The sequence below is a fragment of the Hyperoodon ampullatus genome, assembly GCF_949752795.1.
Source record: "Hyperoodon ampullatus genome assembly, chromosome: 8".
Taxonomy (NCBI): Eukaryota; Metazoa; Chordata; class Mammalia; order Artiodactyla; family Ziphiidae; genus Hyperoodon; species Hyperoodon ampullatus.
Window position 1 is genome coordinate 76,015,424 of NC_136921.1, and position 15,035 is coordinate 76,030,458.

Genomic DNA, 15,035 nt, shown 5'->3' on the forward strand with positions numbered 1-15,035 from the left:
TTTGGGGGATATGGTTGCAAGAAAACGGCAGAGCTATAAAAATGCTTGCAAAAAATGCACATTTAAACTTAGGGGAAAATGAGATATTGCAGCATTTCTCATTTTGGGCAAAATTCTCAAAATCGAATGTCATTTGGATTATTTTGTATAAATATTCCAAGGCTGATTGATTCAAGGTTTAGATATACATGCATTTAGACAATTATCCATGGTAACATTGGAACTCAAGCTTTGCATTCGTGCTCTGTCTGAAAGCAGGTGGCCAGGCCTAACAAAATTTTCTAACAGCAAGCAAATAAAATTCTGTTATTTGGCAATAAGGGTTTGTTTTTCTTCCCCTCTCTCTTCCACAAAGTGTTAAAAGTCCTAGGCCAGGAGCAGTTGCCCCATAACAAAAGAAGTATGTAATTTGTAGCAGGTGGTTCTGATTGTGCCCATAAAATCTGTTGCTCAGTTGTGCAGAAGAGTAGAAAATCAATTAGCAACTACAAGCTTGGGTACTGGTGAGTGACAGGGGTGTCTTAAACAGGAAATCTGTAATGGAAGAAAATGATTACCAAGGCTGCTAGTGGATACTCCTGGATCTGAGGAGACTGTCCATCTACTGCCCAACATTCTCAGACAAAAGATGCTGTTAAAAAATACTCGAATGTGAATTGTCACTCAAAGAACAGTATGCCGTGGGTCTTTGTTTCTTATCTGATAAGGTCCGAATGAATAAAAATCAAGAGCTTAGGACACTTCCTGTCTTCAACTTCTATGTCTCATTTTTGAGTCATTGCTCTGGATGCAGACATGTTTGCAAGGCAGTGTTCATGCGTGTTAACCGCCTGGGAGAGCTGCCTCACTGGGACTAACATGTAGTACTCGGGGGCTTGACTGGTGACTGAGTAGCATGCCAGCGAAGGTCACCTGGGGGGCCCAGGAGGTCGAGGAGGGGATGAAAACAAATTTACCCAAGCTATAGATCTGCTTTAGAGTTGGACTACACATCAGCTTTGGCTACTGAATACAGTTTATAAAAAAATTTATAGTATTCACAACACACTCTCTTATTCAGTTTTGGGGGAAATGAAACATAGTAGGTTTTTTTCTGGACACTTTCTATCATTTGCATGAGGTCCCCAAAGGATTCTGAGAAAATGAAGTGTTTGAACTCTAACAGGTTTCTGCCTTACTTGGGTCACTTTGGCACTATGAGTTATCTGTAATGTCACTTTGAGTTTGTCCATTTATTGTGTTATTCCACTTTCTTCACTTGTTTCATGCATTTATGTTCTATCTCTTTAGCTGCTGGCCTGCAAGTGGCACCTGGGCAACTGCACTATGGCTTTTATTTTTATTTATTTTTTTGTACAGCATGCCAGTGTTTAATATGATGCCTCTCACAGTATAGATATTCAATAAATAATTTTCTAATAAACTTTTTTTTAATTTATTTTTTGGCTGCGTTGGGTCTTCGTTGCTGTGTGCAGGCTTTCTCTAGTTGCAGTGAGCGGGGGCTAGTCTTCCTTGCAGTGCGCGGGCTTCTCATTGCGGTGGCTTCTCTTGTTGTGGAGCATGGGCCCTAGAGCACACAGGCTTCAGTAGCTGTGGTGAGTGGGCTCAGTAGTTGTGGCTCGTGGGCTCTAGAGCGCAGGCTCAGTAGTTGTGGCACACGGGCTTAGTTGCTCCGCGGCATGTGGGATCTTCCCGGATCAGGGCTCGAACCTGTGTCCCCTGCATTGGTAGGCAGATTCTTAACCACTGCGCCGCCAGGGAAGTCCCTCTAATAAACTCTTGACTGTTGATTTTTGCATAGTCAGATAACATATGAAAAGTAATTAACACAGTGCCAGGTATGTGATAGACACTCAATGAATATTACACACAAAAAAAGAAAGAATAAGATGTAAAAACAGGTGAAATAATTAGACCTTTTTCTTCAGTGAAAAACATTATAATTAACGAAAGAGCATAGCTTCATTGGTCAAGATCCTGAATAAAGCCCAATGTTGACTCACTGACTGGAGGACTTCTAGCCCAAGGTACTCTCGAAAGCTTGTGGGTGGGTGAACAAGGCTGCAGATAAAGGCTTTCTTCTGCATGGTAGCTATTCTGGGAAGAAGAAAGGAGAACTAAAAGCAACACTGAGATACATCAGAAGTGGTGCTGTGCCCCAAAGAAAGGGTTTCTTGAGCATAAAATATTTCACCTGGCAATTTGTTTTGCCAAATGCGGTCAGTCTATCCCTGTGTGTGTGTGTGTGTATGTGTGTGCATTCCTGTGCATTGTTTGGAGGAAAGACTGGGACAGAGGTAAGAGGTAAGAGGAGGAAGGAAATACTGGCGGCTTTGAACGTTGACTTCCCATGTGGGGAGAGCAGAGAAAGCACACAGAATTCCTGCTACAGGTTAGACCTGCATGTGAAGGGCAGATAAAACCATAGATAAACCTAGATAAAACCATAGCACCAGTTGTCCTGCTTCCTGGTCTTCAACAGATGTTTTTAAAGGCAATGACCTCGGTAAAAAAGCAAGCGACTTGCTTTGTGGGTATAGTTTTCCACGGAACCACTGAAGAGTTCTACCTTGCTTCTGTCTTCACCCTGGAGGAGTCTGTCTCCTAGCTCTCACTGTCCTCCTGGCACTGATAGTGACACTGAGGTCTCTTCTGATGTTGGTACTTTTATCCCTTGATACACATCTGTAACATGTTGCAAATTGTATGGAGTGTAAAAAGGGCACAGTTTCTCTGTTTGTATGGTAAAGATACCTGTGCATAGAGAAATCTAAATCTAAACAAATGTAGACCTAAGAAGCAATGGGGAAGCATTTGAAAATCCTCCACAGTTTAGTTTTACTTACTTTTGTTCTATAAAAACTCCACATGACTCAAAAACATTACATTTAAAAAACACTTCATATTTAAATAACATTTCTTTTCTATTACAAGCACTTAGATAAAATATCATTACAACTGAATATATTAGCGAAGCTAGGTAATTAAGAGATCTATGGAAAATAAAAGACATCTTACATTTTACTATTTGTTACTCAAAAACCAATTTAAAATTAACATTGTATGGTTTAAATTCATCTAAATCAATAATTTAAATAACTTAATACTCTGTTGTACAGTACACTTTAGATTTTCACTAGTTACTGATTGTGGCTAGATTTTATCACTCCAAGAACCCTCACGGCAAAAAAGCACTGCATGTTTCTGATAGAAAATTTCTATTTTACCTGTTTGTAATGGTTACAAGTGCAGGAGGACAGTAGTAACCACTGGAGGCGTGGTCAAAGCTTCGAAGGACGGTGTCAATTTTGTAACAGAATCCACCATGTCTCTCCCATCCCTTAAACAAGGAAAATGAAAATTAAGGACACAATCTGATTTAGTTAAACAGTAAAATATATATATTTTTGGTGTATTCTCATTTACCAGTTTCTTCTCTGACCCACTCAAAACTCAAAACTTGAATGTTTGTCTTGATATATTTATATTTATTCTATCTACCATTAGCTACAGCCACTTCTACATTTATTTAATTAATTCTTAAAACCTAAATGCTTTAACTAATTTAAAATCTTTAAGCCCAAAACCTTAAAAGCAAATTAAAGAAAAGGGACATTCACTCAAGATCTCTCCTTCTCTCCTTTCCTCTCTCTCTCTCTCTCTTTCTCTCTCTCTCTCTCACACACACACACACACTCTCTCTCTCTTTCTCTCTCTCTCTCTCTCTCTCTCTCTCCATCTCTCTCTCTCTGTTCAGACTTATAAGATTTACTGTAAATGGTTCCTATGGGATGGTAAAAATCAAACGTGTTGGCTTTAAGGACAGAATGCATGGGTTTGAATCCTGGCTCCACCATCATGTGACCTTATTTAATCGCTCCGTGTCTTAGTGTTCCCCTCTGTAAATATGGATAATAATAGTATTCATGGGGTTGTTCTGAGAATCAAGGGGAGAAAATGCAGGCAGAGACCCCAGAATAGAGCCAGGAACTCGGTATGAGCAAAGAGGATATAAGTATCTAGATAACGCTGTACTGTTTTTTTTTTAAGGGTCTTTCATACTGCTTATTTCATGTTATCCCACTGAGATTAGGGACTTAGATGATCTAAGTTAGAGACTAGTGGATAAACTGGCCTGGAACCTAATTTTGGTGCAATCCAGAATGGTTTTGTCTGGATTGTCAAGTTCCGAATAGAGATTGGCTAAAATATATATATACTTTTTGGTAAAGATTATTCCTTAGTCAACTGGCTAGCCTTTTAGAGAGAAAGCAAACAAGCTTTGGTGCCTAGACAAAAAAATGACAAACGTGTATGGCTAAGCCCTGGGAGCAAAGAAGGGTGGCTCTATTCTTTAAAATCATACGGTACAGGAGACATGGGTTCATTAGTCTTCTATATTTCAACTTAGTTATTTTAGTTCTTTCTCTTCCAATATTATAAAATCATATCACTTCTATCAGTCTATTTTTATGTATTCACCAGTTTTAAAATACACTTCATTTTGTGTCATGCCAATACTTGCCAGATTTTGATCAGATATAAAATGATTTCTGCTATACTACTCAGAAAATGTCTCAACCTTGCAGTAAATTAGAGAAAAATCTTATTTTAGAAATAAGCTATTTTAGTTCAAAACATTATTAAATGAGGCGTGGATCACAGGAACACCACATCCAGCCCACCAGGATGTGCTCTGAATTCACTCCCTCAACTTCTCTCCCCAGTCTTATCTGTGTGAGTAATTGACAGTGTCAGCCAGAACCCCTCCGTGGGTCACTCCAGAGGGGACAGGGAGGTTAGACTGCTTTTGTATTTGGAAGGACAGGAGGAGGAAGGCTGACAATTTGACCTTTCTGACAAAGTACTCCTTCTTCATTAGTGGTTTTTAGATCATAGGCTGCTTAGCAAAACAAAAAACCCAAGAACTTGAACAGGCTCAAGGAAGGGGGGGTGGGAATGTGGCATAGTAATAACCGAAAAACAAAGACTCTACTATAAGCCTTTGTCCGCACAATGAAAGCAGGAAGAATAATTGATTGTATTTGTGAATATCCTTTGTACATGAGGTGCCATTTCATTTTACATGAAATCATGATGGTGACAGTACTGAAACGATTGCTCATATTATCTAGTCCCCCAAAAGTGACTCAGATGGAAATAAAATTTTTAAAAATTTCTGCTTTGAAATTATCCAGACTTATTTTATAAGTTGGTTTTGCCTGTGCAGACTGTTTAGAGAATTGCACTGAAGCAGATGGCTAAAAGAAAGGAAACTTTCAAAACCATATTCATAGATGCATAAAGAAATTAATGGAATTTTGCCATAAGAGTAAAGAACTGGCTCTGAACCCAGAATCCTTAAATATTGATAAGGCTGGTCAGAAAGAGGGAAGCAGTATACAAAAGTTTAGATAGAACATCGGTTGTTTTTGCTGTGTAAGAAGTTAATTACTCTTTCGACACAAAACATGTTGAGTTGCCTTGAAAGCCACTGTAGGATGGATTTTTTTCAATATTTCTGATCAGATAGAGATTAGATCAGTGATCAGTAATAACTAATTCAGGAAATGTAATCATTAGGTAAAACGTCTGGTCACATGTCAGCTATGGCACATGTATTTTTCAGCTAAAGTGTGAAGAATAACTAATATGCTTACACATTGATGAATGAATCAAATGCAGTTTCTGAAGAGAGGGGTTATCGTTTAATTGGAACATAAGTAACTGGATTAGAAGAGAAAATAATTAAAAGAGAATTGCATAAAAACCAGATTTGTGAACATTTTGAGACTCACACAGCATAAAAATCTCCAATAGTTAAATCCAAAATTTTTAGGGGTGTGTGTGTGTGTGTGTGTGTGTGTGTGTGTGTGTGTGATGAGAGAGAGAGGGAATGCATGTGCTAAGGACACTGATAGATAAATTTTTTGTAACACTGCAGAATATTGAATGTATTTTAAGAAATTTAAGACATTATTTTCTACCTTTAAAGTTTAAACCTAAAGTATGTTTTTTATTATTTTTAGTACTGAAAATAGTACTTTAAGTACCAAAAATAGCTTATTACTTAAAATACAAAGTATTTTTATTATCCCTTTCCTAAATAATAAATGTGTTGCAAACATACACTTCTCTTTGTTATTGTATTTTATTCAAATATTCAAGTTTAAGAAAAGTGAAAAGGAAAACAAGACTCTGGATGCAGAAGGTCACTCTCTGACTCAAAGGAATTCATTTGCTTTCACTCTGACAGTCTTCATTGGAAGACAATGAAAACCGGGTGTGAGACAGTGTATCACATGATAGGCATTGTTTATACAGATGGTATAACAGGATCATTTACATTTCTTATCTCAGAAGAAAACTAGTCTTGGGTGGAAGTAGATGGTAAGACAACAATCCTTCGCAGAGCTGTAAATCTTTCATGTGCTCTTAGCTGATAATTGTTTGGTTTGTTACAATAGCCCACTCAGAAAAAAAAGAAGGGAAGGAAAGAAGAAAGGAAGGGAAGGAGGGGAAAGAGAGACAGGAGGGAGCCAAGGCAGGAAAGAGAGGGAGAGAGATTCACTTTAATTTGTTGGTGGATAAATCAGTCTGGTTATGAAGTCCCTGCAATGTTCACAGCTCTTACCTTTTGGCAACCTGATTCAGTTTCAGAAAGGACATGGCCTGTTTTCTTACAAACGTAAAAAAGTGTTTCTTTGCAATTTTTAACTTTCCAGTGTCCCTCCTAAGAGAAAAAATATTACAAGATGAATGAATACACTCCATTATTGATGCTGATAGTCAAAGTCAATAATTCTGAATTAAAATATGATTAATAATGCATGTTTCAAGGGGGCGTAATGTGTCAGGATCTTGTGTTGTTAGAAAAGGTTGATTCTCTACATACGAGTGGGAGGTCTGGCTTTACAGTAAACTGCTCTCAACATTTTGTTAAAGATGGGATAAGTAGTGATTCTCAATCCTTTGTGTGCACTGGAATCACCTGCAGGGGTTACTAAAACACAGTTGATTGGGATCCGTGTGTCTCATTCAGTAAGTCAGGTGGGACCTGAGAATTTGTATTTCTAACAAGTTTTTAGGTGATGTGAATGCTGCTGGTCTGGGGGCCACACTTTGAGGGCGACTTATATGAAACTATTCCCCTGACCAAGTGAGAATGCTGCTTCTTCTCTCCAATCACTTCTAGGTGTTAAATGAATGCTTCGTTGCTAACCTGATGCTGGGGAAATGCCTGGAAAGCACCATGAATCACCCGAGATAACATTATCATAGCTGAACTTCATGTTCAACCCCCAGTACCCTTCATCATGAATTCTCCAAAGCCCCACTCCATTTCCTCTTTATATGACAGGCAGATACCTTCACGTCTTCTCCTAGTTCTAATGAAGGCTGTTCTCATATCTTTCATTAATGATGAAATACAATAACTGCTAACTGATTAAAATTTTATCCTCCCAAAGTATTTTTTATTTTAATACAAACCAGACCTTTAGGCTAAAACCACACCATTCAAATTCAAAATTTAGTTATCTCAGGCATACAGAGTTTTAGGTGAGTAGAGAGCTCTTCCATGACCCTCAGAAACATACTATGTAGGAGGCTGACACCTTCACCTGTAAGAGCAGCCTTGTAGCCCATCCCCATGGAGTCTCCAGCAAACCATCCAGTTATAGGATATTGTCAGGCACACTGTAGTTGCTTAGTAACTATTGGATGGACAGATGAATGGTTACCAACCTCTCAGATTCAAATTGAGCTATCGACCATGTTTAGGTAACTAGTTAATTATAATAATTATATTCATATTGAGTTCAACTTTAGGGGAATAAGTGTTACTTTTTATACATCTACTATTTAAGGAGCTACTGAGTTGCTAAAAAGGGGCCACAAAATACCACATTTATAGCAGCATTGTCCTAACACATCCAATAATATTAATACCTATCCTCACTCTCTTAAAAACAATTTCTCTGTCCAAATGTTGGCTCCTGCTTTGTGAATATGCTAAGTGAAATACCCATGTCTGTCAAATAAGAAAGGAGAATGTCAATAGGAAACTAAGATCAACTTAATTATATCAAAACTAATGAACCAATAAAGCATCAAATACTGTAGAATAAACTATAGTGGTTTTCAGCAGAGTAACACCCCAAATAAACATTTGGAGAGGTCATTGTTCCCCCTCAAGTGTGACTCTGAGACACTGCCTGAGCACTATCATTGTAACTTCATGGATTTGTGACAGCCTTGAAAGATAAAACAATGAAATGTGTCATAAAATAAGTGCTTAAAAAAAAAAAAAGTAAATGCTTAGACATTTCCCATGCTTGGCTGGCACAATCACTTTGTCAAGCTACTTAAGTAACGTTTAATAAACTGCTTCTTGGGGGAACTTGATATAGTATCCTGGTGTCTTAAAAGAGTAAGCTTGCCTACCAAATCCCAATAACCTCCTAAAACTTCACCAGTGATTTCAGTAGCTATCTGATCAAAGAGATTGTCTATTCTAAACATATTTTAAAAAACCCTTCAAATGTCTTGGGATTAAACAAATTCTGTATAATCAGAGGTTTTAGATAAATGAGAGACTAGCACATAAAGGTAAGTGTAATGTTAAGGTCACTGGGACCATCACATTCATGTGAAGAAAAGAGCAAGATTTTCCATTGATTCGCAGTTTTCGAAGAGATTACACACAGTGTTGAAATCCTTTTATGTTAAGAAGGTAATGGAGCTTAAAAACCATCACCTTCCAGAGTAATTTCCCAACTCCTTGGTTCTTCCCCTCATCTTCACCAGGGTGGTCAGTGGCACCCCCATCCACCAAAATGGTGGGTGCTCAAACGAAAAATCTACCTGTTTCTCACCCCCATGTCTGCTTTAGCAACAATTCCTGTCTTCTAGAGGATCCTTGAATCTGTCTTCTTGTCTCCATATTCACTACCCTAATTCAACCACAGGAGTAGCTTCCAAACTGGTCTCTCTGCTTCCACTCTCTTCTCTCCAATCAATTCTCTATGTAGCAGCCACAGTTGCTCTTAAAATATAAATCAGGTCATGCTTTCGTCTCCTTGAAGCCCTTTAGTGGGTCCTATCCCAGGCCTATAAGCCTCACATTTTTGCATTCTTCCTGCCCCATCTCCTACCACCTTTCACCGTCCATACCTCCACACCATCCTGGTCTCCTTTTTGATGATCAAACATGGCAAGCCTTGGCCTGCCTTTGGGCAGCTGCCCCCTGCCTGGAATGCTCTCCTGCTCTTCAAGAGATTTTTTTTTCTTCAAGTCCCAGCTTAAATGCCACCTCTTCAGAGAGCCCTCCTTGACTGTCTTGTCTGAAGTAGCTGTCCCAACCCAAGTTTCTCACCATCTTGAACCTATGTCCTCAGAGCTATCATCACAACTATAATTACCATGTGTTTTTAGTGTGTATATGTTTTACTGCTTAGTGTGGAAGCCCCAGGAGGAGCAGGCACTGTGCCTGTCTCGGTCTCTGCCACAGACCAAGTCCCTGGCACAGGTGGCCCTCAGTACAAGTCCAGCAAAGTGAGCATTGAACAAATGAATCAACTTACAGATTGCTCTGCTGAGACACATAGCTGGCTTCTATTTGGAAAAATTTGGGGCTCAAGTGTGTGCCAATTAGTAAAGATGACTGAGGAGCCATCAGACCATTCAAAGGAAACTGGAATTTTATTGTTGCTCAAACCAATCCATGTTTCTGATGCATTTTCTGCAAGAGATAAACGTAAATTACTTACAAGAATCCTAGTATCTGCAAAGGTGATAACACAGAGGGGTTATTACCAATATATACCACTTTGCATGTGATTCCTTCTTTGTTTCTTCTTGGAATGAAACCTGTTTAAGTTTTGGTATAAAATACCTGCTTAAACCTTTCCCCCCTTAATCTATCCAGATCTGCTCAATATAGGCCTTATAAGTGAGGCAGAGTGTCAGTGAAAGCCAGGGCAAGGACAAAGCTTAAGCAAGTCAGATTGCCAGGACTCTAGTTAGTTTGTGCTACAGTATGGAAAGTAGATCTGAAAAGTCTGGTTTTTCTTCTACCCCTAAAAAGGAAAAATAAGAAGGTCAATCGAATTAAGAAAAGGCACTTAGAAAAAAACCTTTTAATGATGTCTAGCTTTACTTTTTTTTCTTTTGGCTAGGAAAAAAAAAGGAGCAGAAATTCTTAGAAGCATTGAATAGGAGCAGTGGGGTTGCTGGAAAAGTAAATAAAATAAAGCTTGCCAGTCTAGGTAGGGTGAAAAGACCCTCGATGGCTGGGAGAGTGTTCCAGTGTCCCGCTGACACAGAGGCAGCCACAGGATTCTTTCAATCCCAAATGCAAAGGGTGAGGAACAATGACGGAAGGAGTTTTGTTTTCACTCCAAACTAAAACCTAACATTGAAATAGAGTAGATGCTGGATTTTTCCACTAAAAATAGATGTACTCTCAGTCAATGATTTCAGTGTTTTCCAGCAGAATTCTGTGTCCATATATGACATAGGTAGGGGCAGATCTGCTCTGGTGGGTAAAGTTGTGTGGAGGCCTCAGAGCTTGGAACCCCTGAACATGCTACACAGCTTGAAAAACACCACACCAAATAAATTACCCATTTTCACTGGCTAAAGTTATTTAAATATAATCATTTTTGTAAGGAATTTCCTTTATTGCTTGGATTACATGGCCACAGCACATTACTGCTATCTAGTGCCCATTATGCTAAATTACAGGTTCAGGTTTTTTAAATTAGAAGTTTCAGGAAATGACCTTTCCCCCTTAAAAAAAAAAAAAACAACCCAAAATGAAAGCATGTAATATATCTGGCATCTATGAGATGTTACAAAGTTTCTGAATATGTATTTTGTAAAAATTCAGTGAATTTTCACTCCTGGATATTATTTGGAAATTTCAGATACATGTGCCATAAAGAATCAATTTTAAATTGCTTAATTTCTTTTCAACTTCACTAATAAAGAGAGTTACTACATTATATTTCATACTTCTTAAACCAAAGACATTTGGCACTCACCATCTCCAAGGAGGGTTACAAGAAACTCCACTTCTGCTAACGAATCTATGTCTATTAATGCACTGTTATTGGACTGGCAAGAATGCAAAGCTTCATTCCAGGTCTTTTTTTCTTTCTGAAGTTTATAGCAATTACGATTGTGGGGATTCCAGCCAGGCTCACAGTGGGTAGCATAATATTTCCAAGCATCGTTTTCTTTTCGAACCAACAAAAAACAAAGTTATTTTCCACAATTGTTTTAACATTACTTATTACCCCCAATATAAATCACCATTAATATAAGATTATTTTTTAAATTTGAAAAACAGAAGCATATGATACAATAAGATATAGATCATAGCATTCTAGATCTTCAGACTTGAAAATGATCCCATCTATGATCTGGATCTAGGATCTAATGGATCTCAATGCTTCATTTTCCAGATGAGCTATCTAAGGCACAAAGAGGTTAAGGAGACTTGATAAAGGTCATACAACCAAAGTGAGAGTCAGGGCTAGATATAAAATGTAGCATTTAGAGCTATCCATTTAAAAAAACCTTTTTACACTAAAAGAGGAGTATTATGGAACACAATTTAAATGCTTTTTAAAGGATTTTTATATACAGTATTAGGTGTGGGGGGGTGTAGATAGTTATTCTCAGCTGAAAAGAATCTGAAATTCTGGCCACTTTATCTAGAATAGAGATGATAGCTTTTATTTTGGGGGTCAGGCTGAGTGCCTCTGATGTCCCTCTGGGTTCATATGGACTCTGGGTTCGACTTACAGCCAAATAATGCCACGGTGCTTTAACACTGACAGGGAAGGCAGCTGTGTGCATGCCAACTTTGGCTCTCCTCTTCTAGGAGCTTGCCCCCAGCCTGATGACAGCATTTTTACTTTATTTTATTAACCACAACTGGGTGCCTCCCTTAAGCACTAACTTAGTTAGAAACAACTTCACTGCTAATTTGGGAAACAAGACATTCTTTTAAAATCGCTTCTAGGACTCTGACAGCTATTAGAATCACAGTGGCTGAATGTTAGAACATTTAGATAGATAGATAATATCAACCTAAAAACACAGTCACAGAATCCCTTAAAAAAATGAACCCTAAACTTCACTCTAGAGGTAAGATAAAAAGATAAAAGAGGAACTTCTCTGATTGACGCAAGGGTGGAGATAAGGAAGGGACCTGGGGACCCTGGATGCACAGTTGGAAGACACTGGACTAGATCATCAAAAGTATTTGTTGGACTTGAAACAACAGCAAATAATCCAAACAAACTTAGCTTAGCTGCCATCATTTCTGGTCTTCTGACCTCAATTAATAGATCAGGAGAGCAAATAAAATTGAAGAAAAGAAGGATAGCAGGAGGCAGTGCAGGAGGGCATAAGAAAAAAAAATGAAGACAGAAGAAATTGAGGCATGAAAATGAAAGGAAAAGAGGGAGGGACAGGACAATAACAGTGATAGCAATGTCAGCACATTCTTGACATAATGAAAAAATCTCTGTAAAAAAATGATGAGATGCTTCTTCTCCTCAACCCCATATTCTACAATATCTTTAGGCTTAGCTACTTAAAGGAAAATAAAAGTTAAAGCTTAATTGTAAGAGGGTGTGGAGAAAAGGGAACCCTCCTACACTGTTGGCAGGAACATAAATTGTTACAACCATTATAGAAAACAGTAAGGAGGTTCCTTAAAAAGCTGAAAATAGAGTTACCATATGATCCTGCAATCCCACTCCTGAAAACTCCAGAAAAGATGAAAACTCTAATTCAAAAATATACATTCATCCCAATGTTCATAGCAGCACTATTTACAGTAGCCAAGATATGGAAGCAACCTAAATGTCCATCGACACATGAATGGATAAAGAAGATATGGTACATATATACAATGGAGTACTACTCAGCCATAAAAAAGAATGAGATAATGCCATTTGTAGCAACATGAATGGACCTAGAGATTATCATACTAAATGAAGTAAGTCAGACAAAGACAAATATCATATGATATCACTTATGTGTGGAATCTAAAAAAATGATACAAATGAACTTACTTATAAAAGAGAAATAGACTCACAGATATTGAAAACAAACTTATGGGTATCGAAGGGGAAAGGGGGGGAATAAATTAGATGATTGGGATTAAGAGATACACACTACTCTATGTAAAATAGACAAACAGCAAGGACCTACTGTATAGCACAGGGAAATATATTCAGTATCTTGTCATAACCTATAATGGAAAAGAATCTGAAAAATAATATATATATATACACAACTAAATCACTTTGCTATACACCTGAAACTAACACAATATTGTAAATTAACATAACATAATATCGTAAATTAAAAAGCTTAATTGGGGAGTTCCCTTGTGGTGCAGTGGTTAAGAATCTGCCTACTAATGCAAGGGATATGGGTTCGATCCCTGGTCCCGGAAGATCCTACATGCTGCGGAGCAACTAAGCCCGTGAGCCACAACTACTGAGCCTGTGCTCTAGAGCCCGCGAGCCACAACTACTGAAGCCCACGTGCCCGTGCTCCACAAGAGAAGCCACCACAATGAGAAGCCCGCGCTCATCGATGAAGAGTAGCCCCTGCTCGCCACAACTTGAGAAACCCCGCACACAGCAATGAAGACTCAATGTAGCCAAAAAATAAATAAATAAATCTATAAAAAATAAAATAAAATAAAAAAGCTTAACTGTAAGGGATAATATTTTAGAAAGATAATTCAGATTATTATTTTAAATGTAGAGTTGTTTCTAATTATGCTGGTAATGATTCTTTAAAAATGGTTATGTTTTTATCTCTACCTCCTGAGTTCAGACATTAATTTCATAGAAACTAAGAAGAAGTAATAGAGCTTAACAATAGAAATAACTGAGCTTCAGGTACTAGATTGTAATTATGTGGTATTTAAGTCTTAGGTACACCTAAAAGTTTTGTTTGTTATTTCAAGGAGGAAGTATTACTAATAAGAGATATAGAGTATGATAGGAGATCGATGAAGTAAAGAATTTTATAAAACTATTTTCTAATTCATATATTTAATTTCTAGGGTAACCATAAATAAAACTCAACTAGAATAGAAAATGAAGCATATCTTGTTTTTCTAAGGCAGAATGAATAAGAAAGCAAAGTTTTTAAAAAGAGAGGGAGAAAATGTTTTCTATACTTAGGTTATTTTGCTTTAGTTTTTAGTAAAAACCTAAATGCATTTATTAAATTCATGGTGCCTTTGGAATAACAGATCTTATCTTGTTACACATTTTTATTCATATAAAAACTAGCCTTAGCTAAGTTTAAATTATAAATTATTAGCAAAAAATAAAGGACTTTGAATATATTGAGAGGGCAAGTAAGCAACTTATAAAAACAGCTTAAAATAAAAACTCACCAACTACTTCGTGATCAGTATGGTTTAGATATTTTTTACATATGTAAGGCAAAGTGGACTCACAATCCCGACTTCTCCAGGCATTTGGCATAAATGCATTAAAAGTTCCACAGTGATATTCAACAAATGGCTCAAAATTTATTTCTGAAAATACAATGTATGTGTATTTAATGTTAGAAGCAAAAGCAGTTAGTTCAATATATACTGAAATGTAGTTTTAGCATCAAGGAGACAGCCCTTCTCTTTGGCATATGTAGTAAATCCTATAAGATATTACATTTATGATTTTGCAGTTGAAGTCCAGGCATGACAATGAAATGATTTCCCAAAGATAGCAACAGCTGATTTTATTGTTTTAAGGTAGAGAGATATTTTGCAATCTGTTGCTATTTTTTTTCACAAAATGCAATCGTACTTTATTATATTTTCTAGTTATTCAAGGTTCAACTATAACCATCTTTTAAACAACACATTTAAACAGAATGTGAGTGCGTTGTATTACATAGTTAATGTAATTGACTTAGAATCCATAAGAAAAACCAATTTTCCTTTTTTTGTGCGAGACATACTGATGTAAGACAGTAATTGATCATGTCTT

The 15,035-nt window shown here is 37.3% G+C and overlaps 1 protein-coding gene across 1 annotated transcript in view; it reads right to left on the minus strand.

Annotated features, from left to right (window-relative positions):
• PLA2R1 (phospholipase A2 receptor 1) overlaps positions 1–15,035 on the minus strand; it is a 117,303-nt gene that overhangs the window by 66,859 nt on the left and 35,409 nt on the right. Inside the window, exons 6-10 of the mRNA XM_079710312.1 lie at positions 14,438–14,581; positions 11,046–11,240; positions 9,585–9,742; positions 6,635–6,733; positions 3,228–3,340 (exon numbers count right to left, since the gene is read on the minus strand). Coding sequence (XP_079566438.1) covers positions 3,228–3,340; positions 6,635–6,733; positions 9,585–9,742; positions 11,046–11,240; positions 14,438–14,581 — 709 coding nt within the window. The remainder of the gene's footprint in view (positions 1–3,227; positions 3,341–6,634; positions 6,734–9,584; positions 9,743–11,045; positions 11,241–14,437; positions 14,582–15,035) is intronic.